This window comes from Piliocolobus tephrosceles, chromosome 16, assembly GCF_002776525.5.
Source record: "Piliocolobus tephrosceles isolate RC106 chromosome 16, ASM277652v3, whole genome shotgun sequence".
Classification (NCBI taxonomy): Eukaryota; Metazoa; Chordata; class Mammalia; order Primates; family Cercopithecidae; genus Piliocolobus; species Piliocolobus tephrosceles.
Window position 1 is genome coordinate 62,210,983 of NC_045449.1, and position 27,624 is coordinate 62,238,606.

The 27,624-nt window shown below is 46.1% G+C and overlaps 1 protein-coding gene across 1 annotated transcript in view; it reads right to left on the reverse strand.

Moving 5' to 3' along the window:
* FAM20A (FAM20A golgi associated secretory pathway pseudokinase) overlaps positions 1-27,049 on the reverse strand; it is a 65,831-nt gene extending 38,782 nt beyond the window's left edge. The window contains exon 1 of the mRNA XM_023211960.2: positions 26,277-27,049. Within this exon, the coding sequence (XP_023067728.1) occupies positions 26,277-26,680 (404 nt within the window). The 5' untranslated portion in view covers positions 26,681-27,049. The remainder of the gene's footprint in view (positions 1-26,276) is intronic.
* Between the last annotated feature and the right edge of the window lie 575 nt (positions 27,050-27,624).

The following is a 27,624-nucleotide window of genomic DNA, read 5'->3' on the forward strand; positions in this document are numbered from 1 at the left end:
CTTCCTTCCTTCCTTCCCTTTTTCCCTTCTTCTCTTCTTCCTTTCAGGGGAGTCTGGCTCTTGTCACCCAAGCTGGAGTGCAATGGTGTGATCTTGGCTCACTGCAACCTCTGCTTCCCGGGTTGAAGTGATTCTCCTGCCTCAGCCTCCCAAGTAGCTGGGAGTACAGGTGCCAGCCACCATGCCCAGCCCAGCTAACTTTTTTGGCATTTTTTAGTAGATACAGAGTTTCACCATGTTGACCAGGCTGGGTGACCAGAAGGTTGAACTTCTGACCTCAGGTGATCCACCTGCATTGGCCTCCCAAAGTGCTAGGATTACAGGCATGAGCCACCACACCTGGCCACATTTATTTCTTACAGTTTTAAAGGCTGGGAAGTCTAAGGTTGAGGGGCACATCTGAGGAGAGCCTTCTTGTTGGTGGGAACTCTCTCTAGAGTTCTTTTTTTTGGGGGGGACAGGGTCTCACTCTGTCACTCAGGCTGGAGTGCAGTGGTGCTACCATGGCTCATTGCAGCCTCAACCTTCCAGGCCCAAGTGATCCTCCCACCTCAGCCTCCCAAGTAACGGGGACCACAGGCGTGTGCCACCATGCCCGGCTAATTTTTTTATTTTTGTAGAGACAGGGTCTCCCTATGTTGTCCAGGCTGTTCTCAAACTCCTAGGCTTAAGTGATCCTCTGCAGAGTTCTGAAGGGGCACAGGGCATCACATGGCTAGGGGACTGAGGGTACTAGCTCTGGTTTCCTTTCCTCTTCTTATAGTATCACGAGACCCGCTCCCATGATTACCTGTTAATCTATTAATCCATGGATCCATAAATGAGTTAATCCATTTGTAACAGTAGAGCCCTCATAACTCAGTCACCTCTTAAGGACCCCACTTCTCAATATTGCCACATTGGAGATTAAGTTTTAACACGAATTTTGGAGAAGACAAGCATTCAAACCATAGCATCGTGTGAGTTATTGTTACTATGACTTCTGGGACTCTGTATTGGTAACCTGATCCTCGCAAAGGGGAAGGAGCACTGTGAAGAATTATTTCCAACTCCTGCTTAATTTCCCAGTTACCTGAGTTCTGCTTACCAAGGTGAAGTCAAGAGCTCTATTTGGCATTCCCTAGGATGGTCCCTGGGGTAGGCTGAATAATGATGCCCCCAAGAGATCTGTGTCTCAATCTCTAGGACTTGTACATACCTTATGTGTCCAGATGGGCTGGCTGATACGAATAAAGTAAGAATCTTGAGATGATCTTGGCTTATTTGGCTGGGCCCTACATGTAATTACAAGAACCCTTATAAAACAGGTACATAGAGAAGAAGACAGAGAAAAGAGGATGAGGTGATATGACCACAGAGGCAGAGACTGGCATGAGGTGGCCACTAGTCAATAGGTACAATTATTATGTATCAATATGTTTTTAAAAAAGAAATTTCTGGAGTCACCAGAAGCTGAAAGAGATGAGAAATGGATTCTGCCCTAGAGCCTCAGGAGGGAACACAGCCTTGCATACATCTTGAGCTTGGACTTCTGGCCTCCAGAAATGTAAGAGAATAAATGTATGTTGTTTTAGGCCACTCAGTTTGTGTGTTTTGGTGGCTTTTACATATACACAAGCAGGCCAGGCACGGTGGCTCATACCTGTAATCCTAGCACTTTGAGAGGCCAAGGTAGGAGGATGGCTTGAGGCCAAGAGTTCAAGACCAGCCTGGCCAACACAGAGAGACCCTGTCTTCACTTTACATATATATATACACATACACACACACACTATATATATTATATATTGTATATATATTATATATACTATATATATTATACTATGTGTATAGATATACACACACACACAATCAGCCATTGGCAGTTATAGCTGATGGAACCAATGGAAACCACTAGGCAGGGCGTGGTGTATAGGCATTGCTGCTGTTTCTGAGAACCAGGTCCAAAGGGCGCCCCCTAAGAATGGCCTTTCCCTTGCCCAGGAGCTAACCCCAGGGAAGTGGATGGTGTTAGGGTGGAGAGAGGTTCTTGCTTCTTCATCTCATCCCGAATTCTGAAACTTGGCTGCATGCTGAGCCCTTTAAATAGGTCTGGCCAGCCAATGGGACAAGCTCCCATAAGAACACAAAAGCTCAGTGCTCAGCCATCTCCCAATTTGTGGTGCCACGGTCCTCTCTGGCTCTCTAGACCCTGCCTCAAGCACTCTTTGCTTTGATCCCCCACACCCTCGCACGTAATAATTGTCACCATTTCTGGAGCCCTGGCTCTGTGCCAGCACCTTTTATGAGGACTTCGCATGCGCTGGCTCATGACTCTTCACAGCAACCCCGTAAGACAGGTCCATTCTTAGCCCATTTTACAGATGAGGAAACTGACCTAAGTCAGGAAACTGACTTGAGCTGGCTAGCTCAAGGTCACCTGCCTGGTGAGTGGCAGGCACAGTGCAGTGATTTGGACCTGGCCAACTGGCTTCCTAGGCCAAGCTCTTCATCATGACCCTAGATGCTGACCGCATCATGGTCCATTTGGCACCTCCTGGCTCCTCATGCTGCCCTGAGCCCAAGGCTCCCTTTTGACTGTCCCAGCCTCCTCCCCAGGAAGAGAGAACTGTAAGTCCATAAATGCTGTGAGGGTGCTCAGTCTGAGCAGGGTGATCTTCACTGTAGACATCTTTCACATACCTGGTAGGGGTTATCACAGAAAATCTTAGTTACATGTAGTTGGGGACCTAGGGATAAAGTGACCTGCTTAACTGATGAGGAAATCTGAGAAAAAATTAGGACTCAAAATATGATTGTTTCAAATGGTTTTATCAAAGTGGCTAGACTTGCCCTGTTGACTTTGCTCAGCCCTGTTGATTTTGGATACCCTAACAGATCTGACTCAAAATGACCCCAGACTGAGCTAGCTGCCTACGGCAGGCCAGGAGGGACATTCCAGGAGCTGGGACTCTGGCTATAGTGAAAAATCTGCTTCTCTACCCTCACAACAACTTTCAGACTCCCTGGAGAAGAATGAAAGAATGATCCCTCATCTAAGAGTCCCCAGAGTCCAGTCAGGGAACTAGCAGATGTCTTCTATCCGGGCCAAGTTTCCCAGATTCTTGCTTTGGCTGTAGAGCTAAGATCCAAAACATCTAGCTCCACACAAATAAACTTAGAAAGAGCTGCAAACGGTAACCACTCTGCGGGAGTGGCCATGTGCAGAAAGACAGTCAAGGCTTGCAGAAGTCCTGCCATGAAGTCTCCTGCTCAGAGGGCATCTCTTAAACCATTTCCTTCCATAGCTCACACCAGTTCCTTTCTATTCTGTATGGCACACGACACATTTTGGGAAACATGAAATATTAACGCTGGACTGCGGAGCTCCTCAACCTAATTGTGATGGGATGATTCACACAGCACAGCGGCCTTGCAGCTGCAGAATCTCCCTTTATGCAGAACTGTTTCCTCCCTGCTGTAGACCAGCGGTTCGCCACTGGGGGAGATTTTACCCCTCAGGGGACATTTGGCAATGTTTGGAGACGTATTTGGTTGTCATAGTTGGTGGGGAGAGTGCTGAGGGCTGTTCTAAACATTCTCCAATGCAAGGGACAGCTCTGCACAAGATAAAATTATCTGGCCCCAAATGTCAGTAATGCTGAGTTAGAAATCCTGGGCTAGAGCCATAGAATAATGAGCAAATAAAGCACTTAATCCTCTGATGATGGCCTGAAAATTGCTATGATGGATTTTGGACTCTGTGTCATTTAATATTTTCCATAGACAGCATAAAAGCGTTCCTCAGAGCCTCTCCACTCCTTCTGTAGCTTCTGCACAGCAAAAAATTAAAAATGTTACTTAATTGTTTAAATAAAGAAAACCAATTTGAGTCAGCAAGCATTTAGTTGTCAGACTTCTATCAACCTAACAAGCATATTGATAAAACACTAACACATGTGTTAGTTGCAAAAGATGCAATATTGATTCATTTAAATGTCATAATTGTGGTTCTTTTCAATCTTCCAACTGTGTAATCCTAAAATAAATAAATATATGTTTCACATACCACACACACACACACACACACACACACACACAAACACACAAACACACACACTATTAGCAAGTGACACTGGATAGACAGGTGTCCTCTCTTTCCTCTACCACTTTCCTGAATGCAAAAAGAAGAAATGTGGCGTAAAGTCAATACTCTGAGCAATACCAAGACAAAGCAGGAGCTTTAAAAATCCACCCTGGGTCCTCTAATAATCAAAGGTTTACCAGAATGTATTTATTTTCAAAAGTGTCTGAATTCTGCCTTACTGCCTATCATACAGGCAGGGGCATTTGAAAGGGAGCTGGATTTGAATGTTGAGGAATCTGTATGTAGGTGGGTACAATAGGGGGTTAGGCTGGGGCACATATTTTCATGGTTCATAAGCAAATTTCCTTGTGGCTCACTCAGATTAAATTCCTTCAAGTCCTTGGCCTGTGAGCTAGTGCTAATTTGCGTGGTATTATTTTTCCACCTGATTTGGAAACTGAGAGCATGATTGCAAATGTTGGCCTCCTTTCCTCCTCAGCACGATCAGCCACCCATGTGGGAGGATAATTTATTGAGATATTAACGTGTTTTTTGTTCTTCCGGAATTTTACCCACCCCTGTTCTCAGAAGATAGCTGGGCTTTTGTGTTCCTTGCCTCAGAGGGTGTTTAGGATCCAGGACTAAGCAGAAGTTCAGACAGGTAGCCAGGCTTCTCTCACTCCTTCCCTGGGTTTAAAAAAAAAAAAAGTCTAGGCTCGGCTGGGCACGGCGGCTAATGCCTATAATCCCAGAACTTTGGGAGGCTGAGGCAGGCGGATCATGAGGTCAAGACATTGAGACTATCCCGGTGAACATGGTGAAACCCCGTCTACTAAAAATACAAAAAAAAAAAAAAATTAGTTGGGCGTAGTGGCGGGCGCCTGTAGTCCCAGCTACTCAGGAGGCTGAGGCAGCAGAATTGCTTGAACCCAGGAGGTGGAGGTTGCAATGAGCCGAGATCGTGCCACTGCACTCCAGCCTGGCGACAGAGTGAGAGTCTGTTTAAAAAAAAAAAAAAAATCTAGGGTCTGTGAAGGCATCTGCTAGGCAGGGGGATTTAACAGAGAATGTGAAAGTGCATAAAGAAGCACAGAATTTTGGGGAAGCATGAAGAGACTCCAAGGTTGGGAAAGGAAAGTTGGCTGGGGTCCTGTGTCTGGCCTGTTTCTTGGAGGTGACCCAATGTGCTGGGGAACAGTTAGATGTGTGCAGGGAAAGAGTCATTTTAGACACCAGAAACCCAGCCTCAGCCAATAATCCTGTGCTTGAACTTGATGCAGAACCAAGAGTGCCACCCACCTGCACGAGACCAGGTGATGGAACATGGACTACAAGTCCCCCTCAAATGTTGTGCTCCGAGAGGCCCTAAGGACATTGACCCAACATGAGGGGCTTGGGGTAAGGAGCTCCTGTGATGACTCAGACTAAATTTCTAGCCAACCAAACAGAAAAGAGGGCCTAGAGTCTAAGGTGACAGGACTTTTGAAAAATAAAACAATGCTACGTTATTTTCACTTTTGAGTTTGTAGAGCAAAATCCATCTGAATTCATTTACCTATTGAGTGAGAATAGGGTAGGTTCTGCTAGAGTAACACCTTAATCCTGAAATCTGAGTGGCTTATCAAAACAAGAGCTTATCTCTCACTCATGCTACTTGTCTCGTGAAGGTCAGTAGGGATTCTGCTCCACACACTGACTCAAGGACCCAGCTTGATGAACACACCAAGATCCCAACAAATGGTCTTCATAGTCATCAGGGCAAGAAAAGAGAGGAATGGGAAGATGAAGTGCCAGCTCTCCAATGCTTTGGCAGGAAGCGACGCTGGTCACATCAACTGATAACCCATTAGCCAGGACTAGTCGCATGACCCCATCTAACTGCTGGGGGCTGGAACACACGGGAGACCAAGTGGACTTTGGTGAGCAGTAAATGCCTCTGCCACAGCCTCTTGGTACTTATTGAGCATAGGATGTGTCGTTTGATTTAATACTATTAATAATCTGCATTTGCATAAATCTCATTATAAAGGCATTTTAGGTTCTTTCCATTTATTATCTTATTCTCCTCTCCTCAAGCTCTTAAAGAAATTAAGGTCCACAAAGTGGAAGTAACAACATAATAAGTGGAAAGGAGGACTAAAAGCCAGGGTTGTGACCTGAGCTTTTTCTGCTCTTCTACAGTGGCTGCAGAGAAACGAATGCTTTGTCAAGAATTTAATTTGAATTTCCTTGGAGCCTTCTTAAAGATCATGCTGGTGGTGGGTGGGGAGAGACACAGAACCTAATTAACTGTTTGCTGTTGAGAAAGCAATGACTGTACCAAGATTTTGCTGAGATTTTTGCGAAATGGGCTGGTTTCCCGACACAAACTCATTCCCTTCTTGTTAAAATACAATTGCTTCCTCTTCTGGGAGCTGGTTTTATGCTATGTTGCAATGGACCCCTTGTTTCCACTCCAGCTAACTGGGTCCTTAACCTCATCCTGACCTCATAGAACCACAGCCCTGGCTCAGCACTTGAGTAAAACCTGCCCAGAGAGGGGCTTGGGGCTTCTGAGCTGGAGTGGCCCTGAACTGGAGCGGACTTGAATGAGAAGGGGCATATCATGGATTGTCCCAGGGTGGAAACCACGTGGACTTCTGCCCTGGTGAGCAAAAATCAGACTCGAGAGGAACCAGTGTCCCACAATGGGCCTGCAGTGTGAATGAGGAAAATAGCTAACTACCTCTTACGTGGCACTCACACGGGGTCAGGCAGTTTTAAGCACTTTGCCCTTTTAACTCATTTAACCCCCACAGAAACTCCTTATAAGGTCAGTATTATTATTATCACCGCCATTGGAAACATGGGAACCAGATATAGGCAGCAAAAATGACACCTCCAAGGTGGCACTGCTAGTACGAGGCAGCATTACAATGGGACCCGAGTATGACATCCGAATATAAGTAAGATACTCCACCAGTAATTATTTTATCCCCCTGATTAGGAAAACCAAAAAACTTTAGTATAAAAATAAAAAAAAAGGGTGCATAAGGATGGATGAGTAGGATAATTTTTAAAACGTCTGATGCTTATTGCCAACTTGCCCTCCAGAAAGGCAAAGCAACCTACACTCCCAGAGCAGGGTACTGGGAGTAATTCGGCCTCCATAATTGCTGGGCCCTGATGCAAAGGGGTGTACTGTGACAACACTGCCCACTAAGCCTCCTGGACACAAATCTCATCTCAAATTTGTTTCCAGGACCCGGGCTCAGACATGAAATAAAGTTAAACTCAGTGTTGAGTTTTAGCTCTGGAGTTGAAAAGGTATCTCTGAAATGCAGTTTCTTCCTTTCTTTCTCTTTTTGAGACAGAGTCTCCTCTGTTGCCCAGGCTGGAGTTCAGTGGTATGATCTTGGCTCACAGCAGCCTCCGCCCCCCGGAGTGATTCTCCTGCCTCAGCCTCCTGAGTAGCTGGGACTACAGGCGTGCACCACCACGCCTGGCTAATTTTTGTATTTTAAGTAGAGACTGGGTTTCACCATGCTGGCCAGGATAGTCTCGATCTCCTGACCTCGCAATCTGCCTGCCTTGGCCTCCCAAAGTGCTGGGATTACAGGCGTGAGCCACCGTGCCCAACCAAAGCCCAGTTTCTTGTGTAACCTACCCTGTCTGAGCCACTTTCTACATCTGAAAATGAGGATAAGGACTGTACCTGCGTACGGGGTTGTTGCAGGGACTAAATGTGTGGTGTGTGAAGTGGTCAGCACCGTGCTTAACATAGAATAAGTGCCGCACAAGTGTCACCTGCCATCAAAGTCTCACCAAGTCACTGGAGGCACGGTTTGAAGGGAAAGTCTCCAGGGAGCAGAGATGAGCCTGTTGAACTAGTTTAGTAAATGCTTTAGTAAAAGAAAGAGAGTTGTTCCTAGAATCAGCAGAATTCCTGTCATTTCAAGGAAAGTCATTGAGAAACATGGGCTCAGCAGTTTGCACTGAGAAGGGTGTGTGTGTAGGAGGGGAAGGGGGGCAGAGTTTCCAAAATAAGTAGATTGATTGTGTTCTATGTTTTCTTCCCATTTGCAAGCATTAGGGAATTGAAGTCGAAGTGACGGAGGAGAGATCAATATGTGTGTTTTCTTTCTCTAGAAGCATGAGAGACAGCTAAGTCAAGTGAGGGTGATGGCTGGGCTGGAGGCACTGGTGCCTTTCCCTGGCAACAGGAGGCCACAAAAGCCATTCCTTCCTCCTCATCAACCCAAACATCAAACATAAATGGATAAGGCTGCGTATTGATGAGTATCAGATAAGCTGTAAGGAGGAATATTAAAGCATAATCAACTAGCAGTGGTCCTTTATCTGCTTGATGATCAGTGCTGTAGGGAACCAGGCACCCTGCTCAGTGCATTCTGTACATGATCTGACTCCATCTTCCCAGCCACCTCTTGGGGTCCACATTACATCCCACTTTATAGACCAGGAAACTGAGGCTTAGAGGAAATGAGCCTTGGCCCTACATAGCACTTATGTGGAAAAGCCAGGATTTTTTTTCTTTTTTTCTTTGTTTTTTTTTTTTGAGACAGAGTCTCGCTCTGTAGCCCAGGCTGGATGGAGTGTAGTGGCATGATCTAGGCTCACTGCAACCTCCATCTCCCGGGTCCCGGTTCAAGCAATTCTCCTATCTCAGCCTCCTGACTAGCTGGGATTACAGGCACACACCACCAGCCCCAGCTGATTTTTTTTAATTTTTAGTAGAGACAGAGTTTCACCATGTTGACCAGGCTGGTCTTGAACTCCTGACCTCATGATCTGCCCACTTCAGCCTCCCAAAGTGCTGGGATTAGAGCCAGGATTTAAACCCAGAGTTGCCTGACTGCCAAGTTTCTCTTAGCCATTCATTTACCAAACATTTATTGAGTGCCTGCCATATACAAACAGCATTTTAGAACCTGGGTTAAAACGATGAAGACACAAAGAAGCCTCCATCTTTCTATTAGTTTTCTGTTCGGGCCCTAACAAATTACCACAAACTTAGTGGCTTAAATAACAAAAAATTTATTATCTCAGTTCTGGAGTCTGAGAGTTTGGAACTAAGGTATCAATAGGACTGTGCTCCTTCTGGGGACTCTAGGGGAAAGCCCCTTCTTTGCTGCTTCTGCCTTCTGGTGGCTATTGGTGTTCCTCAGCCTGTGACCACCTCACTCAACTTTCGGCCTTCGTGGTCACATTGCCTCCTCCTCTTCTGTCTGTGTCTAATCTCCTTCTGCCTTCCTTGTATAAGGACACTTGACATGGAACTTAGGAGTCACTGGGTAAGTCAGAATGATCTCCTCATCTCAAGAGTCTTAATTATATCTGTAAAGACCTGTTTTTTCACCATATAAGATGATAGTTGGCCGGGTGCGGTGGCTCACACCTGTATATTCCAGCACTTTGGGAGGCCAAGGCAGGTGGATCATGAGGTCAGGAGATCGAGGCCATCCTGGCTAACACGGTGAAACCCCATCTCTACTAAAAAATACAAAAAGTTAGCTAGGCGTGGTGGCAGGCACCTGTAGTCCCAGTACTCGGGAGGCTGAGGCAGGAGAATGGTGTGAACTGGGAGGCGGAGATCGCGCCACTGCACACCAGCCTGGGCGACAGAGTGAGACTCCATCTTAAAAAAAAAAAAAAGATGATAGTCACAGGTTCTGGGGATTAGAACATGAATATCATTTGGGGAGCCATTATTTGGCCTACCTCAAGGGCCATCCTAAGGAATGTAAAACAGAGCCACCACTCAAACCAATCCAACCCTTGAAGAGTTTAAGAGCTGGCTGGGCGTGGTGGCTCACACCTGTATTCCCAGCACTTTGGGAGGCCGAGGCGGGTGGATCACTTGAAGCCAGGAGTTTGAGACTAGTGTGACCAACATGGTGAAACCCTGCCTCTACTAAAAATAGAAAAATTAGCCAGGTGTGGTGGCGCATGCCTGTAATCCCAGCTACTTGGGAGGCTGAGGCAGGAGAATCGCTTGAACCCAGGAGGTGGAGGTTGCAGTGAGCCGAGATCGTGCCACTGAACTCCAGCCTGAGAGGCAGAGTGAGACTCCATCTCAAAAAAACAAGAAACCAAAAAACAAAAACCAAAAACAAAAAGCTTAAGATCTAATGAGGCTATACACTAAGCAAATCAATACAGAAAAAGGCATTAAGTGGCGTGAAGAGCCCAGCTGAAAATAAAACAGGGCTTGGTAAGGACAACATCTGGGACCCCTGTGGGTCAGCAGGACAGGAAATTTCTCTCTGAGTGGGCAGTTTTGAAAGTAGACCCAAAGGACAAGAAGAATCCCGCTGATCATCTTCATATCTTCAGTAGGGCCTGACCATTCTGGTTCATCAGCTTGTTAATTTATACCTTAATGAGTAAATCACACCTTTGGATGAGTTGGGCATAGCATCTCCTGCCAGGAGAGTGAGGAAGAAGCATTTTCTTATATGCAAATAAAATGGCTTTAATATCATAAACTGCAAGCAGCCTTAACAGACCACTGTCTTCACAACTGCCAGAAAGAGCTGCTGCAGACCAACTGCTCTAAATCCTAGCTCATCATATTTGGCTGACTTCCCTTGCCTTTTAATGATTTTATAGCTAATAACAAAACAGGATGTCGTCTCATTCAGTTATCTGGGGTGTATGTTTTGCAATGAGTTAAACCCAGAGAGGCCACTGGTAAGTTATGCTGATTAAGTTAAGCATTCAATGATAGCTTTATTGATGTTTTTTAATACCTAAGGTAGGCGTTTGGTTACAGTCTCTTGGAATATTTTCCAGCCAAACATTTTGCAGCCACATTCCATGCCATGTGGCTTTGAGGTATTGATTACCCGCTGGCTTGCCTGTCACAGTAGATTCAAAGGTATGTGTGAGGGGAATCTAGGCTGACCCTTAGACCTGTGGCTCTCCTGTAGACAGAGGTCAGTGGCTTTGAGTTCACTTGCCTATCCGCTTTGACTCCACGATCTCAGAAAGAGTCTTTTGTTCCCACCTCCAAGTTCAGTTAATTGGCAAGTCTATTTCTCTGTACTGAATGACAACCCTGAAAAACTGCACTCGAGGTGTTTCTGAAAGTTTTATCCTAAATGCACTGCCACTCGATGTCAATGAAAAGCCCTGCTGAAAAAAATCCAGGTTCATGGAGGGCTGCCGATAGAACACGCCTGCTGCCCTTTCTTCTGGAGCCTCTGCAATTTAAATTCTCTTCTGAGTTGAGACAAGAAAGCAGGCTTAATCACCATGACCGCGAATGGGTGGGGTGGTGCCTGGGACATGATTTTGGAATTTGCGGTGGGGCACGGTGCTAGTGGAAGGACTTACTAAGAGCCATCACTGGGTAATTCCACTATGGATGTGATGGAAAATGCTAGCCCTGACACCACACAGTGTCCTCTCTTGGAGGAGGTGAGGTGAGAAGGACAAGGAAGGTATTTCTCTGCCTAGTCACTACCAGGAATTACTGTGCCCTTCTTGGGTCACTGGCTGCTTTTTACCTTATAGACATGGTTGGTGGCTCCTCACCACCAAGCAGAGCTGATGCTGTGGTGGGAAGGTTCTCAAGGCAAGTGTTCTGAGAAGTTCCTCACTCTTGGCCCCACTGGTCTTGTGTATCCTTCTTTTTCCTTGGACACCCTTTCCTAACTATTTTATATTGTGATATATCAGAATTATTTTGTGATTTATCTAAAAGGTTAACTCTTGGATATAGATATAGGTATAGATAATCTACTAGGTAATCTTTTATCTAAAAGATCAATTTTTTTTACAAGAGTGAAAATAAAATGGTAATTGCATAGCCTTTGTATTTGTTATGGAATATGATTCAAGCGGGCTGAATGGTCTCCAAAAGATAATCCCTGGAACCTGTGAATGTGACTTTATTTGGAAAAAGAGTCTGCAGATTTAACTAAATTAAGGATCTTGAGCTGAGATCATCTTGGATCATTTAGGTGGACCTGATAGCCAGTGGCAAGTGTCCTTATAGGAAAAAGACCCACATAGAAGAGGAGAAGACACAAACAGACAAAGACAGAAGAGGAGGAGGCAACGTGATCATGGAGGCAGAGATGGGAGTGATGCAGCCAGAAGCCAATGAAAGCTGGCAGCCACTGGAGGTTGGAAGAGGCAAAGAACAGATTCTTCTCTCAAGCCTCTGGATGGTGTGCTGCTCTTCTGGCACCTTCATTTCAGATTTCTATCCTCTAGAACTGTAAATAATACATTTTCTGTTGTTTTAGGCTACCCACAGTGGCTTAAACAGTGACAATTTGTTACAGCAGCCCTAGGGAACAAATATAATCACCAAATTCCCTTTCAGACCTTGCTCAGGCAATGCTAAGAGATCTGATGGTTCAAAATTTGACTTCCAACTTTCTTTTTTTTCATTTTGAGAAAGAATCTCATTCCGTCATCTGGGCTGGAATGCAGTGGTGTGATCTCATTCACTGCAACCTCTGCCTCCCAGGTTCAAGCAATTCTCCTGCTTCAGTTTCCCAAGTAGCTGGGACTACAGGCGCCCACCATGCCTAGCTAATTTTTTTTTGTATTTTTAGTAGTGATGGGGTTTCTCCATGTTGGCCAGGACGGTCTCAAACTCTTGACACCTCAGGTGATACACCTGACTTGGCCTCCCAAAGTGCTGGGATTATAGGCATGAGCCACCGCGCCCGGCCGACCTCCAATGTTTTGTGAGTGTGACACTTCGGGCATTCACCTGTGGCTATGCAGCTCCCAGAGAGTTCTCTGCCACAGGGTCTAGGCTAGTGCAGCAAAGTGTGTAGCAGAAAATCCAGCTTTGATGATATATCTAATTTTCTGACAGCAAATTATATCAGAAGATCCAGTTTCAGTTTCTCACCATACGTTTTAGTAACATAATGATTACCATTATAATAAATATGGAGCACAAAATTTTTACCTGTGTTGCTTTCATACCATCAAGTTGCACTGAGAGCATTTTTATCCATTTCAATGGAGAGCTCTTAAAGAGGTTCAGCCTCTAGAAGGTCTCAGTGCAAGAGAAGCACCTGTGTTTCCTGCCGAATGTTCTCACCAGGGGCCCTACATGGAATCCACTGCGGACAACTAAAGCCCAGTTAGTCTGGGGCAATGGGCAAGCTGCTTCATAATGAAACATGAATTGGCTGGATGCCTTTCTGTGGAGATTTTCATGCCAGAGTCTTATGAATTGTAAAGACCAATATTTTGCTGCGGCGAACTAATGACACACAATTTAAAAGAGCTTCAAGAAGTGGAAAGGACTCTACGTGTTCATGGTGTTAATAATCTTAACAATTACTATCACAACTGCCCTACAGGTAAATGAACAGATAATGGTCTTGGAAATACACTTATAAAATATAGGCTGTCAATAGAACTGATAAAGAAAAACAAACCTTCATTTTTGTTTCTAAATATTATGCTGGTTAATATGAAAGGAAGTGCTTATGAATTTATAAAGCAAGCTTCAAAACTTTTGTGACATGATACTGTATGCTTGATTCATCCAACCACAGCCTTGGGAGCCTTGGGAGCCTTGGGAGGATTAGAACAATTATAGGAAGAATGCCAAGAGACAAAGAGCCAGTTTTCAGCTTCTGACGTAAAAAAACCCCCAAAAAACAAACAAACAAAAAACAAACAAACAAACAAAAAAAACGGCTCCAGAAGGGGAGCTCAAAGCCCATCCATAAACAAATACATTTTATAAATGATGAACTAGACACTTTGCTTTAAGGAAAGGATCCAGGCTGTCTCATCTGGGAGGCAGAGAGGCTGAGGTCACTTCTTTAAGGAAGGGAAGGCCAAGAGGCCTCTTGAGGCTGTAAGAACCATATGGGAGGAAAAAGCATTTCTGATATGGCTTTGCCCCCACCCCAGGATGCTGAGATGGAGACAGGCCTAAGCCAGCCAATTGTCCTTGGCCATTCCAGGTGAGTTAGCCGCTGTTTTAGTTTTCTAGGGATGCCATAACAAAATATCACAGACTAGGTGACTTAAACAACAGAAATGTATTTTCCCACAGTTCTGGAGGCTGGAAGTCCAAGTTCATGGTGTCAGCAGGGTTGATTTCATTCTGACGTCTCTCTCCTTGGCTAGCAGATGGCTGCCTTCTCTGTGTGTCCCCACATGGCCTTCTATGTGCATGCATTCCTGGTATCTCTCTCTCTTCTTATGAGGACACCAATCACATTGGATCAAGACCCATCCACAGGACCCCATTTAACCCTAATAATCTCTTAAAAGGCCCTGTCACCAAACACAGTCACATTCTGAGGTATACTGGAGTTTAGAACTTCAATATATGAATTTGGAGGGACACAATTCAGTCTATATCAGCCTCATTAGGTTTTTGAAGGGTTGCATTCAATTTCTTTCACTTTAACATATGGGAAGGGATCTTAACACTGTCAGCTGTCTGCCCACTGCTGGACAACTCACCAGCAGAAGGGATTTCCCTTGAACTTTTGCTCAGTAGAAGACAATTACGTTGTGTAGACCACCTTCTCTTCAATGGCCAGGATTTGAATCTCCCCAGATGACCTTTGATTTATGTTGGCCAACAGAGTGTGGCACAAATGACATTTAACAGGTTCTGGCCTGCACTTCAAGAGGCTGTGGAGGCTTCTACCCTCTTTTGGAACCCTGTTGCCACTATATGAACAAGTCTGCATTAGCCTCCTGGAGAATGAGAAGCAGAGGCCACATGGAGCCAAGATCACCATTCCAGCCCAGAACCCAGACACGGGAGGCAGTACAACTAAGAGCAGCAGAACCAATGCAGTAGCTGACTACAGATGCCTGAGTAAGTCCAGCAGAGACCAGAAAAACCATTCAGTTGAACCCAGCCCAAATGCTGACCTGCAGAATCAAGGGTTAAATAAGTGGTTCTTGTTTTAAGTCACTAAGTATTGTGATGGTTTGTTATACAGCAAAAGCTAACAGTACACAGTGCCTAAAAGACACTCTCTTAGGTTCAAGTGGTAGAAGCATTGTCAAAGTCATGGAAAGGAGCTATCAAAGACCAATACCATGTTCTTACTAGTGATAATAGTTTGGAGTTAGGGGTAAGGGGAGCAGGAGGCTTGGGTTTGGGCACATCAATTTTGGAGACAGGAAGAAAGTGTACTCTATTTTCAAATATTGCAAATCAGTGGTTTAAAAAAATTTCTAGAAGTGGCAGCTTCTTTTCAAAATAAATATTACACAGAACCCTCAAAGTATAAAATAGACACAATGTGTGATATAAATCTAACTTATGTGGTCAAATATATAAAATTATTTAAAAAATTAATCAATGAGAACAAGAAGGATAATAGGATTACTAATGCAAGCATTCAAAATTGGATGTAAGGGGAAACAGGAATAATCTTTTTATATTTTATTTATTTATTTTTTTGAGACAGAGTCTTGCTCTGTCACCCAGGCTGGAGTGCAGTGGTGCGATCTCGGCTCACTGCAAGCTCCGCCTCCCAGGTTCATGCCATGGAGACAGGAATAATCTTATTTTAGCACCTAATCTATTTCTATATATTATTTTGGTAGCAGAGTATTGAAAATCCTGATAAACATCTGTAAGTAGTTGCAGCAGGAAACAGCTTTTAACAGCTCACTTTGCAATCTCAGGATACTTCTCAATTAAACAGAGATGAGAGGAGAAACCATCTGTCAGCACAGTTACTGGAGACAGGATCATAATGATGCATAACACAATTGGATGTATGTTTTCTTAAATTATATAAAAATTACCTTAAAGTGTATTTTTTTCAAAGTGAAAATTTAATCAATTATCTGCCAAAACTGTGAAGCACCTCCCAGAAGTTCATGAAGCACACTTGGAAAATTGTCTGATATTTCATTAGGGTAGACTTTGAAGAGGAAATTCGGAGGATGTGCAAAGCTTGGAAAACAGAGTTGCAAGGGGGCCTTAGGGGCCACAGACTCCCCCTCTTCCTTTCAAAAGCAGGAACCGAGGCCTGGGGAAGAAAATGCTTTTCTCATGACTTACACACAGGTATTTTCACTCCCAGTTGAGATCTTTTTTCAGGAGAAAGAGACATGAACACGTGAAGGAGCTGGATCCCCATCAATTTCTTTTTTACGCTCTCACAAAAAGACTAAAGTCACTTTAAAAGAGTGCCCACATAAAAGATTCCTATTTCCTTGGGAAGATTTTAATAGTTGGTATAAAAAGTCTGCACATGTGAATTTATGATTGAATTTGCTTTTTAAAAGTCCTATTAAAACCTTAGAGCAGCAGCCATAGGAGTCAGTGACTGTAACAGACACAAGTTGTGAAACTTTCTGGTATCATGTTAGTCACTAGTCCCTCCACCACCCTGTCAGTGTGCATTTCCAGCTTGGTTTGGGGGAACTGCTCTTCCCTACTCTGAGCCACGTGTTTCCAATGACTCCGCCTCCCTGGCATCAGTGATTGGTTGGAGGGTGGGCATCAGCCTCCATCTGGGCCAATTGTAGCCCTCTGAAGCCTGGCTGTATTCCCAGACCTGGCCAAAGGGCATCTTCGCCCAGGATCTTTCTTTCTGGAAATTGGAGAAACCTTCTCTCTCTAGTTCTTTGCGGACTTGCACCACAGGAAGGGATGAAGATAAGAAGATAAACTATGGAAAGAGAGTAGCTGCAAACACACAGAGTTCAAGGACTTTTTTCTGAGATGGAGTCTTGCTCTGTCACCCAGCCTGGAGTGCAATGGCGCAATCTTGGATCACTGCAAGCTCTGACTCCCGGGTTCACACCATTCTCCTGCCTCAGCCTTCTGAGTAGCTGGGACTACAGGTGCCCACCACTATACCTGGCTAGTTTTTTTGTATTTTCGTAGAGATGGGGTTTCACTGTGTTAGCCAGGATGGTCTTGATCTCCTGACCTCGTGATCCGCCTGCCTTGGCCTCCCAAAGTGTTAGGATTACAGGCGTGAGCCACTGCACCCATCCCCAAGCGTGTCTGGAATTTGTGGGTTCTTGGTCCCCCCGAATTCAAGAATGAAGCCGCAGACCCTTGTGATGAATGTTACAGTTCTTAAAGATGGTGGGTCCGGAGTTTGTTCCTTCTGATGGGTTCGTGGTCTTGCTGACTTCAGGAATGAAGCTGCAGACCTTCCTGGTGAGTGTTACAGTTCATAAAGGTGGTGCTTAGGAGTTGTTCCTTCCTCCCAGTGGGTTCGTGGTCTCACTAAGGTCAGGAGTGAAGCTGCAGACCTTCACAGTGAATGTTACAGCTCATTGTTACAGCCCATAAAGGCGGTGCAGACCAAAGAGTGAGCAGAAGCAAGATTTATTGCAAAGAGCCAAACAACAAAACTTCACAACACGAAATGGGACCCCAGTGGGTTGCCCCCGCTGGCTCGGGTGCCCAGCTTTTATTCACTTATTTGGCCCCACCCACATCCTGCTGATTGGTCTATTTTACAGAGAGCTGATTGGTCCATTTTACAGAGTGCTGATTGCTCAATTTTGACAGAGTGCTGATTGGTGTGTTTACAAACCTTTAGCTAGACACAGAGTGCTGATTGGCGCATTTACAATCCTTTAGCCACACAGAAAAGTTCTCCAAGTCCCCTACTGGATTAGCTAGACACAGAGTGCTGATTGGTGCATTTACAATCCTTTAGACAGAAAAGTTCGCCAAGTCCCCACCTGAGGCAGAAGCCCAGTGGGCTTCCCCTCTCAGGAGGGCTCTTTTTAATGCTGTGAGGGCAGTTCCTCCTGCCCTTACTAAGGTTTGGTGATTGAGTCTCTACACTTCCTTTTCTTCCTACAGTGAGTTTGAATTGAGTTTCTGTCACATGAAACTGCAGAATGCCTATGAATGTGGGGAATACTTAAAAAATATAATGACTTATTTGCTAGTGATAGAGACAGGAGACAGCAAAGGGTCCCAGGCGAAACCCCGCCTTCAAGCCTAAACAGCCTGAGGTTGAACAACCGGACTGCTGGTTCCGGAAGAAGCCCTCGCCTTCCCAGCTGATTTTTATCTGAATCACGCTGGCCTGCGCCTGCGCACTGGGAGGATAGGGGGTGGAGCCTCGGGAAGTTTGCAGTGGGGAGGAGCCTGGTGTCTCCCGTTCCTGTGTGGTGACCTAGGATGCAATTTGTGAGGCGGGAAACTTGCTAGCAGGACTCTCGCTCTGCTAAGAGGTATCTGTCCTTTTTCCTTTTTGCCCAGTAAATTCCGTTTTCCTCACCCTTCTATGTGTCCGTGAGCCTAATCTTTCCTGGTCGTGTGAGAAGAGCCCGGTTTTAGCTGAACTAAGGAGAAAGTTGTGTAATACTAGGAAAATGAACATACGCACAGGATGCAGATTTTGCATGAAGCTTAAGGGAAAACTGGACAAAACTTCTGCAATGAAACTGGTTAACAAGGGGCTGGATTTGATTATGGAGTTGAGGTTGGTCAGTCTAACTTTTCTCCTATCTCTGAGTGCTCAGGTCTCCATGGAATGTGAAAATAAGCAGCTACTGGTTGTGCATAATTCTGAGCTATGAATTAACTATGAATGGGGTTAAAAAAAAGTGCATGAGCTAGCTGTGGAGGCAGAAAGACATACTTTCCCTATGGGATTTATGACTATTCAGCCACTGAAGAAAATCAGTCAGAATTATAAAAAATTCCATTTCAACTGGTGAAACCGAGGCCCTGTAAGGACACTTGGATTGGCCAGGAGAGACAATCTGTCCCTCCGTATATATTCCATTTTGGTTGGTATCATCAAAAATATTTACCTACAACCTAGGGAGCTCAACCCAGGTGTTGACAATTGAAGGCAAATTTGCAATCTGAGAGCTGCGTTTCACTTGCCAGGGCTGAACAGCTCTGTTTTTCTTCAGTGGACATCTTTCCTATCCCATCAACCTCTCCCGAGCTTTTAAAAATCTCATCTCTTTCCACGCCACCTTGTTTTTCATGATCCAACTTCTCAGTCCATGTACCCTGTGCCAACACTTCTTAAATTTCTCTTTTACTTTCCTTATTTTGCTGAATTTTATGACAGGCTCTTGGCTTCTTAGGAACAGTATTCCTCTACTATGCTGTGTTCCCTGGGGCCTCTTAAATTTATTATCTGGCTTATTGCTAGTGAATTCAATAAAACAGGCTTTTCCCTGGGACTTGACTTTGCCTCTTGCTCAAGCCCGAGTCTACTGGCTGCCCCCAGTGCTTGGTCTCCAAAGCCAGGCTGCAGGAATTGAAAGTCAGGGATGCTGCCATTTCCATAGCACTTCAAACTCAGTTCTGTCCTGGTTTCACATTTCAACTATAGGATGTTCTGCCAAGTGACAGGGCACAAAAAGAGCTAAGCCTCTTTTCTGTACTGTGGTTTTCATTAAGCTCATATGTGTGTGCCTGCCTATAATAACAGGTAAGAACTTATGCCTAGTAACTTCTGTTCTGCTACAGCTGCAGCTGTTTAGGATGTTATCCCTACTTGGCTTTTGGCCATATGCAAGCCTACTTCAGCAGAATCCGCAGGCTCTCATCAGCCTCTAGCTTAATGAATAATTACAAAAAAATACAGGTCAGCACCTGCCAAGGGGGCAGAGCAGCGATAGCTTTGGCTAAGTTAAGGTCTCTGTGTTTCCCATTTTTCTTTAATGCAAGACTTCTTGGCTGCTCTTCCTCAGAAAGCACAGGAAGCTGAAGAAATTCCCTCTTTTCTTGGCGAATGATGCTTTCTCAACGTTCCTTCATGGCTTTTTTTTTTGACATTGATTTTATTTAGGCTACTGCAATAAGAAGAGCACTTCACATCCAAATTTCAGAATGTCTCAGCAGGGTGGTTTTGCTCTAGACTTCTACAGGGAGGAGTAGACAAGTGGGATGATTTTACAGTTGGAATTGTTTTTGTTCAAGGCTGTTTTCAAAGAAGATAATAGGCCATTGACTAACAGCCCCCAAATCCTGGTGTCATCTGTTTCCAATGATTTGTTCCACAGATATTTACTCTGGCTCTGAAACAGCTATATTAGAGTGACCAGGGCAAGCTGGGGGCTTTTCATGCCAAGGGCAAGTGACCATTCCTTCTCACATGAAGCTCCAGACAGCTTCCATGAAGTCACAGCTGGACATAGTGGACAATCAAAAAATAATATGGTATATATGGAGAGGATGTATATAGTCAGGGAGGGACCACAGTGGGGAGAGGTATTCAGAAAAGCCTTCCCAAAGGAGGAAAAGCTGGGATGTCTGGGCATCAAAGGACATAGGGTGGTGGAACTGGTAGTTAAGACCCTTTGGGTATAAACCCTGCCTGTGGTTTTCTAGCTGCCTGACTTTGGGCAGGTTATATAACCTTCTGGTTTCCAGTTTCCTCTATAAAATGAAGTAAATAGCAGTACTGTATTTGTCTTCTGCTATATAACAGAGTACCACAAACCTAGTAACTTAAAACAACACTCATTAATTAGCTCACAGTTTTGTAGGTCAGATTTCCAGCTTGGTGTGGCTGTACCCTTTGCACAGGGACTTAGCTGAATTTAAGGTGGTGTCTAGGTTGATTTCTTATCTGGAGGTTCTGGGGAAAAAAATGTGCTTCCAAGCTCATTCTTGGTGGTGGCAGAATTCATTTCCTTGTGGCTGTAGGACTATGGTCTCTGTTTCCTTGGTGGCTGTCAGCTGGGGCCAATCTTAGCCTAAAGGTCACTGCTATCCCTTGCCACATGGCCCCTCCATCTTCAATCAGCAATGGCTCATCAAATCCTTCTTCTGCTTTGAATCTCTCACTTCCTCTGCTTTGATCAGCCCAAGAAAACTCTGCTTTAAATGGTTCATGGATTAGGTCACGCTAACCAGATCATCTCCATATCCCAAGGGTAACTGGTATGGGGCCTTAATTGCATCTGTAAAATCCCTTGTTAGCAGTACCCATATTAGCAGTGGGCTGAACAACTAGGTGAGGTGTGTATGCCAGGGCTGGAAATCTTGGAAGGCTGTCTTGGAATTCCATCTACCACATGCACCTATTTCTACAGAGGTTATGAGGCTTAAGATAAGTGTATGTAATGTGCCTGGCACATAACAAGCATGTTGCAGGTAGGAGCATTTGCATGCAAAAAGTTCGCCACTGGGGTTCTCAGGATTGATGAGAACTTGGTTGTGGTGAAAGGAGATCATTGCTGGGAACAGTGGAACAGTCTCTGGTACTAGCTGAAGGGCTTCATTTTGATCCATTTGGAAGCAGGAAGTGCCTGTCTTTCTCGGATAAATGACACTGATGTTCTCCCTGATTTTGGTTTTTGCTGTGGCAACAGCAGTGAGGACAGGCTTTGGAATGAGGGAGAAAAAGACCTGACAATGGCCTTCTGGACCGACCCTCTCAGAAACCATCTGCTTGGAGCCTTCGATTCTGAGAGGAGTGGAGAGGTTTCCTCTAGCTACAAGTTCAGGGATTCGGAAACCACTAAAATAATATCTTTTCCAAAACTAGTCCAGCAAGGCTCTAATTGCGAGAAATGGGAAATGAAAGTCAGGCTCCCCATTCCCTCTGCGAACCACACACGGGCCGTGGTTGAGGTCCATTTCCAAATCACAGGAGGCCACTTCCTGTCTTAGCCTAGCATCCTTGGCGGGAGAATCCAACAAGGGGCCAAGGCCCTGTTGACTCTGGGAGAGAAGCAGATGGCCACCATCCATGAGTAAGAACCTGGACTTTCATCCAGCCTGCGGGTTGAACTGCCTGCTCACAAGAAATCTGGGTTCAGAGCGTTCTAGGGCAGGCACAAAATAGGCAGGACAGAGATAAAAAGATGGTGGTGAGAATGAAGAGATTGTATTTTTTCTTCCACAGATGCCATGGGTGGGGGCGTGGAGCTGGGGCAGGGAGGAACTTATCTTCCCCAATCTCCTAGACAAGGCAATTCTTATTTCTAGCTGAATTCCTTTTCATCTCTCCTGACTTCTCCACCCTTCTCTATCTGCCTTGGCTTCTAGATCTTCTCAAAGCATCCCCCAGAAAAACTTCAGCCAACTTACTCCCTTTGACCAACTGTCATTTTTGAAAAGCTGCCCAGTCTCTTTGCGGTGATTTTCAAAGAGAGACCCAGGACTAGGTTTTCTTTCAGTGACAGCAATAGGTAGGAGGAGGGGGGAAAAGACAGGAGCTTCTGATGTGGGAAACCACACACACACACACACACACACCCACACACCCTAAGAAATGCTGAATCTGTAACTGCAAGACAATATAACCTTCCTGACATCTGAGGAAGATGTCAAGAAAGAAAAGCAAAAACTCATATTTTGGTTGTAGCTGCTGGAGTTTCTACACTAGGGACATCTGACCCTGTTTGACCTTGCCTGTCAAAACCAGAGGGTTACAGAGAAACTGACCAAAGATATGTGGCCAAAAGGCCAGTGATAATGTGGGCAAAACTGGCCAAGCTGACCAGTTTGACACGTCAAAAGACAGATGTTGTCTGACTTGGGCAACTTGTGGGTCAGGGAAGAAATCCAAAGCTCAGCGTCTGAGAATGCAGAGGAGAGCCAACAATGTGAACCATCACCTGTGCTCCAGGTAAGCCTGCCTGCCCTGCGTCATCACTTATTCAAGCAAAGGACTAATAGCAGCACAGTTCTGGCTTGTTAGTGTATGGCCTGAAATAGTGAGGACTTTGTTTCCCTGCTTCCCTGCGAACTCTCCTCGTCACTATTCAAGACAGGTGCCAAATGTGTCATCATGCTTGATGGAGCCTGGCGTTGGCTGGCTGGCTGTGATCAGTAGCTGACCACCTGACAGAAACACTTTCCCTAATTACATTTTTAACTTGGATTGTGCCACACTTAGTTACATTTTTGGCGGAAAAAGAAAGGAAGGGAGGGAAGAACAGTGAGTGAAGGAGGTTTGCAGAAAGCTTCAGGGCCAGATAGCACACAGACAGCCCACCTTAAAAATCAACACGTCTTCCCATTTGTAACTTAACTGTCTAAATGTTGACATCCAGTGAACAAATATTAATTAAAAGCCCAAGACATTCAAAACTGTAAAAATGTCATCTTCCATTGTGTGAAATTAAAAAGGAATGCGTAGGTGAGTAGGGAGGTGGGGAGACACACCATAGCCTACCTCTTATTGGTAATGAGCTTGAATGTGGAAAGACACTTTCTGACTTCATACCATTTCTTATATTAGTATGATGGTCAAAATTACAAAAAAAAATCACTTAGACTAATGGTCTCTTCTGGGTAAGTGGCGAAGAACACTGATTTGGCTTATATTATTCTCTGTACCTCTCCTGGTGTGGTGGACAGTTTGCTGGTACAATTATTTTGGATAGCACTTCATGTTAGGTATTGGCATGGAGGCATCCACATTTTTTTTTTTTTTTTTTTTTTTTGAGATGGAGTCTCACTCTGTTGCCCAGGCTGGAGTACAGTGGTGTGATCTCTGCTCACTGCAACGTCCACCTCCTGGGTTCAAGCGATTCTTCTGCCTCAGCCTCCTGAGTAACTGGGATTACAGGTGCCCACCACCATGTCCAACTAATTTTTGTATTTTTAATAGAGATGGGATTTCACCATGTTGACCAGGCTGGTCTTGAACGCCTGACCTCAGGTGATCTGCCTATCTCAGCCTCCCAAAGTGCTGGGATTACTGGTGAGAGCCACTGTGCCTGGCCCACATATGTTTATAAATCACTAAATTTTAAATACTGGCAGGGCTACAAATAAGGAGAGTTTGTCTGTGCGAGAGAAAAACAATTAGCAAGGTCCTTCATTGTTTCTTCCTCTGCTGTCCATTCTATTTATTTGTCTGCTGCTGGGATCTGGGGGTGTCCTTGACCCTGCACATTATAGCAGGCCCCCGTCTTCATCAGCACTGCTACATCCTCATATTCCGTAGGGAGCACTCTCATTTAAGGTAATGAGTGACTCCCTCTCACAACAGAACTCTGAGTGTGGCTCAAATTCACCCTGGCTAATGAATCTTCTTTTTTTTTTTTTTTTCAGAGACAAGGTCTCACTCTGTCACCTAAGCTGGAGTGTAGTGGCACAATCATGGCTCACTGCAGCCTCAACCTTCGGGTATCAAGCAATCCTTCTGTCTCAGACCCTCAAGTGACTAGGACTACAGGTATGTGCCAGCACTGGCTTTTTTTTTTTTTTTTTTTTTAAGATGACATCTTGCTATGTTGCCCAAGCTCATCTTGAACTCCTGGGCTCAAGTGATCCTCCCTCTGCCTCTGCCTCCTAAAATGTTGGGATTACAGGTGTGAGCCACCGTGCCCAGCCTTGTGTTTCATTTTTAACCCTGATATAAGTAACAACACATCTGCTTATTAATATCTTCCTGTTAACGTTTACTATCCAGTTTGGGTGAAGGGAGAGTGTTCTCTACCTCTGAGGTCCAGTTTTAACATTTATAAGTGCAGCGGGTCCTCCTGTTATGGCCCACAAACCTTACTTGTGAAAATGTCACATTTGACCAACCACACAAAACTACTCTGTGATCTCTGAATATAGCAAGGTCACCAGCCCCCACTTGATCTTCTGTTAAATGACCAAGATGATTTCTGGTCAGAAAGTATGTGTGTTTTTGTAAGTTTTTTTTTTTTTCTTTTCTTTTTGGTCTTTTTTGACACATAGTGATGTAGAAATCAAGCTTAAAACTGATTGTAAAACAGCTTCGTGAGAAAGATTTTTGCTTTTCTGCCATAATATTCCCCTGGACTTTGCTTCGGGTCCAAAGTAACACCGGGAAGTTTAAGACCACAGAAATGTTACTAAATGAATGCTGATCACATTTACAAAAGCAAGTGACTTTGTCCAGTCTCTCATTCTCAGATCCATAGTAGACATGTAGATACTTTTTCTAAGGGCAACGTTTCCTGGTTCACTAATCCAAACTTCCATGTTATTGATGAAATAAAGATAATATTGAAAATGACAGTGTCTGAGAAGCAATCTCAAACTGCCTTTTATTACTGCATGCAGTTAACAGTGGAATTGAGAATCACTTTCTTTCTAACATAAAATCAGGAGCCATAGACTTACTACTGAAATTCACCACAGTGATTCAGCCAATAACTCAACTTCTTCCTTTGCAAAATTTTTCTGAAGGTTTTTTTTTTCTCCCTCCAATCTCAGCATTACAGAATAATGAGCAAACAGTTAAATTGGCCCAGCTCTGAGTTTCAAGAGAGATTTATGGTCTGCTCATCCTCTGGAAGGACTATAAAACCACCGATGACATCTTACTTTGAAATCTCTTGTATTAAGTAAAGAGATGGGTGTGGTGCGATAGTGAACTCTGAATGTGAGTGGTATTTAGACAAGTTCTGTACTTCAAAACAGAGTCCTTAACTCATACGAAGGCTTCCTGCCATTAGCAAGGGATCTCAGTAATGAGCATGCTGCCTTCCCCAACACCCCCATCCTTTTCCAAAAAGATTCTTCTTAATTTTATCCTAAATATATTTGATATTTTTTTCCTTTGTATTTTGCTTTGGGTTTTAAAAATTCCCTGGAAGATTTTTATCTCCTCTGTGGAAGCATCAAGCCGCAGATCCAAGTCAGTCCAAATCACCCGGATCGTACAAGATAAAACTGCCTTCAAGTTGTAATACTTGCTGGAGGGGCCAAAGCTGCGTTTTAAATGTGAACAATGGGGTGGCTGCTGCAGAGAACTGACCATTTACTTCCTGCCCCAGGTACCCCTTTGTGATCTCTGAAACTGGGCAGACGAGTAAGAAAAGGGAAATAACTGGGTTTGGGGCAGAAGCACGCTTTCCGGAAGGCGCCCAGGTTTACCCAAAGAGCACAATTAAGTGCTGAATTCCAACTAGCTCTGGAGACGCCCTGTTTGGGGCCTCATTCTGGAAACCCAAAGTCCCGCGGCGGCTCTCTTCCACATCAGGACAGAGAGAGGGGATTGGGAATGGACCAGGGAGCAGGACTGGGGCTCAACGACGACCCAGGCGCTCAAGGGGAGGGGCTGAGAGCGTTTCTTCGCTGCGCGGCTGCATAGAAACTTTTCCTCGCACTATCTGACTCCGGGACTGGACTGTGAGGTCTGGAACAGCTGGTGGGGTTCGGGTGGGGAACACACCCGAAGCCCAGAGCCAAGGCGGGAGCCGTGGGTGGAGCGGCTGCAGCCCTGGGCCGGGGGCTGCAGGGGACTGGAGACGCGGGCGCAGGGAGGCCCCGGCCAGAGCGCCCGCTCTCCCGTGTCCCGGGCGGGGTCCTCACCTGTTCCAGCGGGCCACCTTCCTCCGGTAATACCGCAGCGCCTCCTGGCTGGCCAGGAGCGAGTCCTCGGCTCCCACGAGAGGTGGCTCCTCCGGGACGTTGTACAGCGGGTGGGCGAAGAGGGCCTGCAGCTTGGAGCTCGAGCCGCTGCGGCTGCCGCCGGCTGGTTCAGTCCCGGGCTCGGCTCGGGAAAAGTTGTGCACAATAGTTCCGGGGTCCGAGGCGGCTGTGGCCGAGTCCCACGCCGGCGAGGAGGCGCGGCCGGTGCACGGGCACCCCCGCGGGCGCTCCCGGGGCCGCAGCTGGCGCTGCACTTGGGGCCAGAGGTGAAAGTAGAGGTCGGCGGAGAGCAGCGCGCCCAGCAGCAGCAGAGTCAGCAGGCGGTCCCGGCGCAGCCCGGGCATGGCCCAGCCGGGGCGCGGAGCGGCGGGGCGTGCCGGCCGAGGGGGATGCCGGAGGCAGGAGGGCTCGCGGCGTGCGGGCAGAAGAGGCACCTGGAGTCCCGCAGGCGGGCCGGGGTCAATGGGACTGGAATGATCCCTGCGCAGGCTAGTTCCCAGTGGAGGGGTGTCGCTCCTGAACTTGGGGACCAGGTGCACGGCGCACCGGGGCTCTCGGTGTCAGCAGGCGTCGCTTCTCCGCGCCGAGTGAACCCAGGGAATGGGGTTCCCGGGGTGCTCGCTTCTTGCACCTTTTCTCCCCTGCGCCCGCCCGCCCGGGCGCCCGCAGCAGGTGAAGGGCCCCGGGGCGCGGGCGCCGGCTGCTGCCGCGGGCGGACGGGCGGCGGAGCAGGGGCGTGGGGGGGGAGCGACCACGAAGAGCAGCGCGGAGGGCGGACGGAGGCAGCTGCCTGCAGAGCCCAGGGCGTCTCTCCTGAGGATGCTGTCGCTCGGCGGCGGCTGCTAGTGCTCCCGCGACTCCTGCGGGCGGCGGAGACGCCAGTGCCCCTGGCTGGCACGGGTGGCGCAAGTGGGGAGTTGGCGAAGCAGGAGCAGCTCAGGGAGCTTGTCTGCGCGCCTGGACTCCTAGAGGCAGAGGTAGCGTGGGGCCTCCCTGAGCCTGGCCTGGCGCCGGCACCCCCGCCCACTCTTCGCTGGCACCTGCCTCTGGCGCAGCTGACGGCCAACTCCCGAGGCCGGCGCTGCTTTTGCACCTTGTCACCCACCCACTGCCTGCGCCCTCCCCCTCGCTCGGGCCTCCCACTTTCCCTGCTCAGGTCTCCGTCCAGTCACTTTAAGGGACGCGAGGGGTCCGAAGCCTCTTTTTACCATTTCTATTTTTTTTAAGAAAAAAAACACAAGCCCCCTAAAACCATGTTTTCCCCTGTAAGCTTTGCCAAATGAGTGTG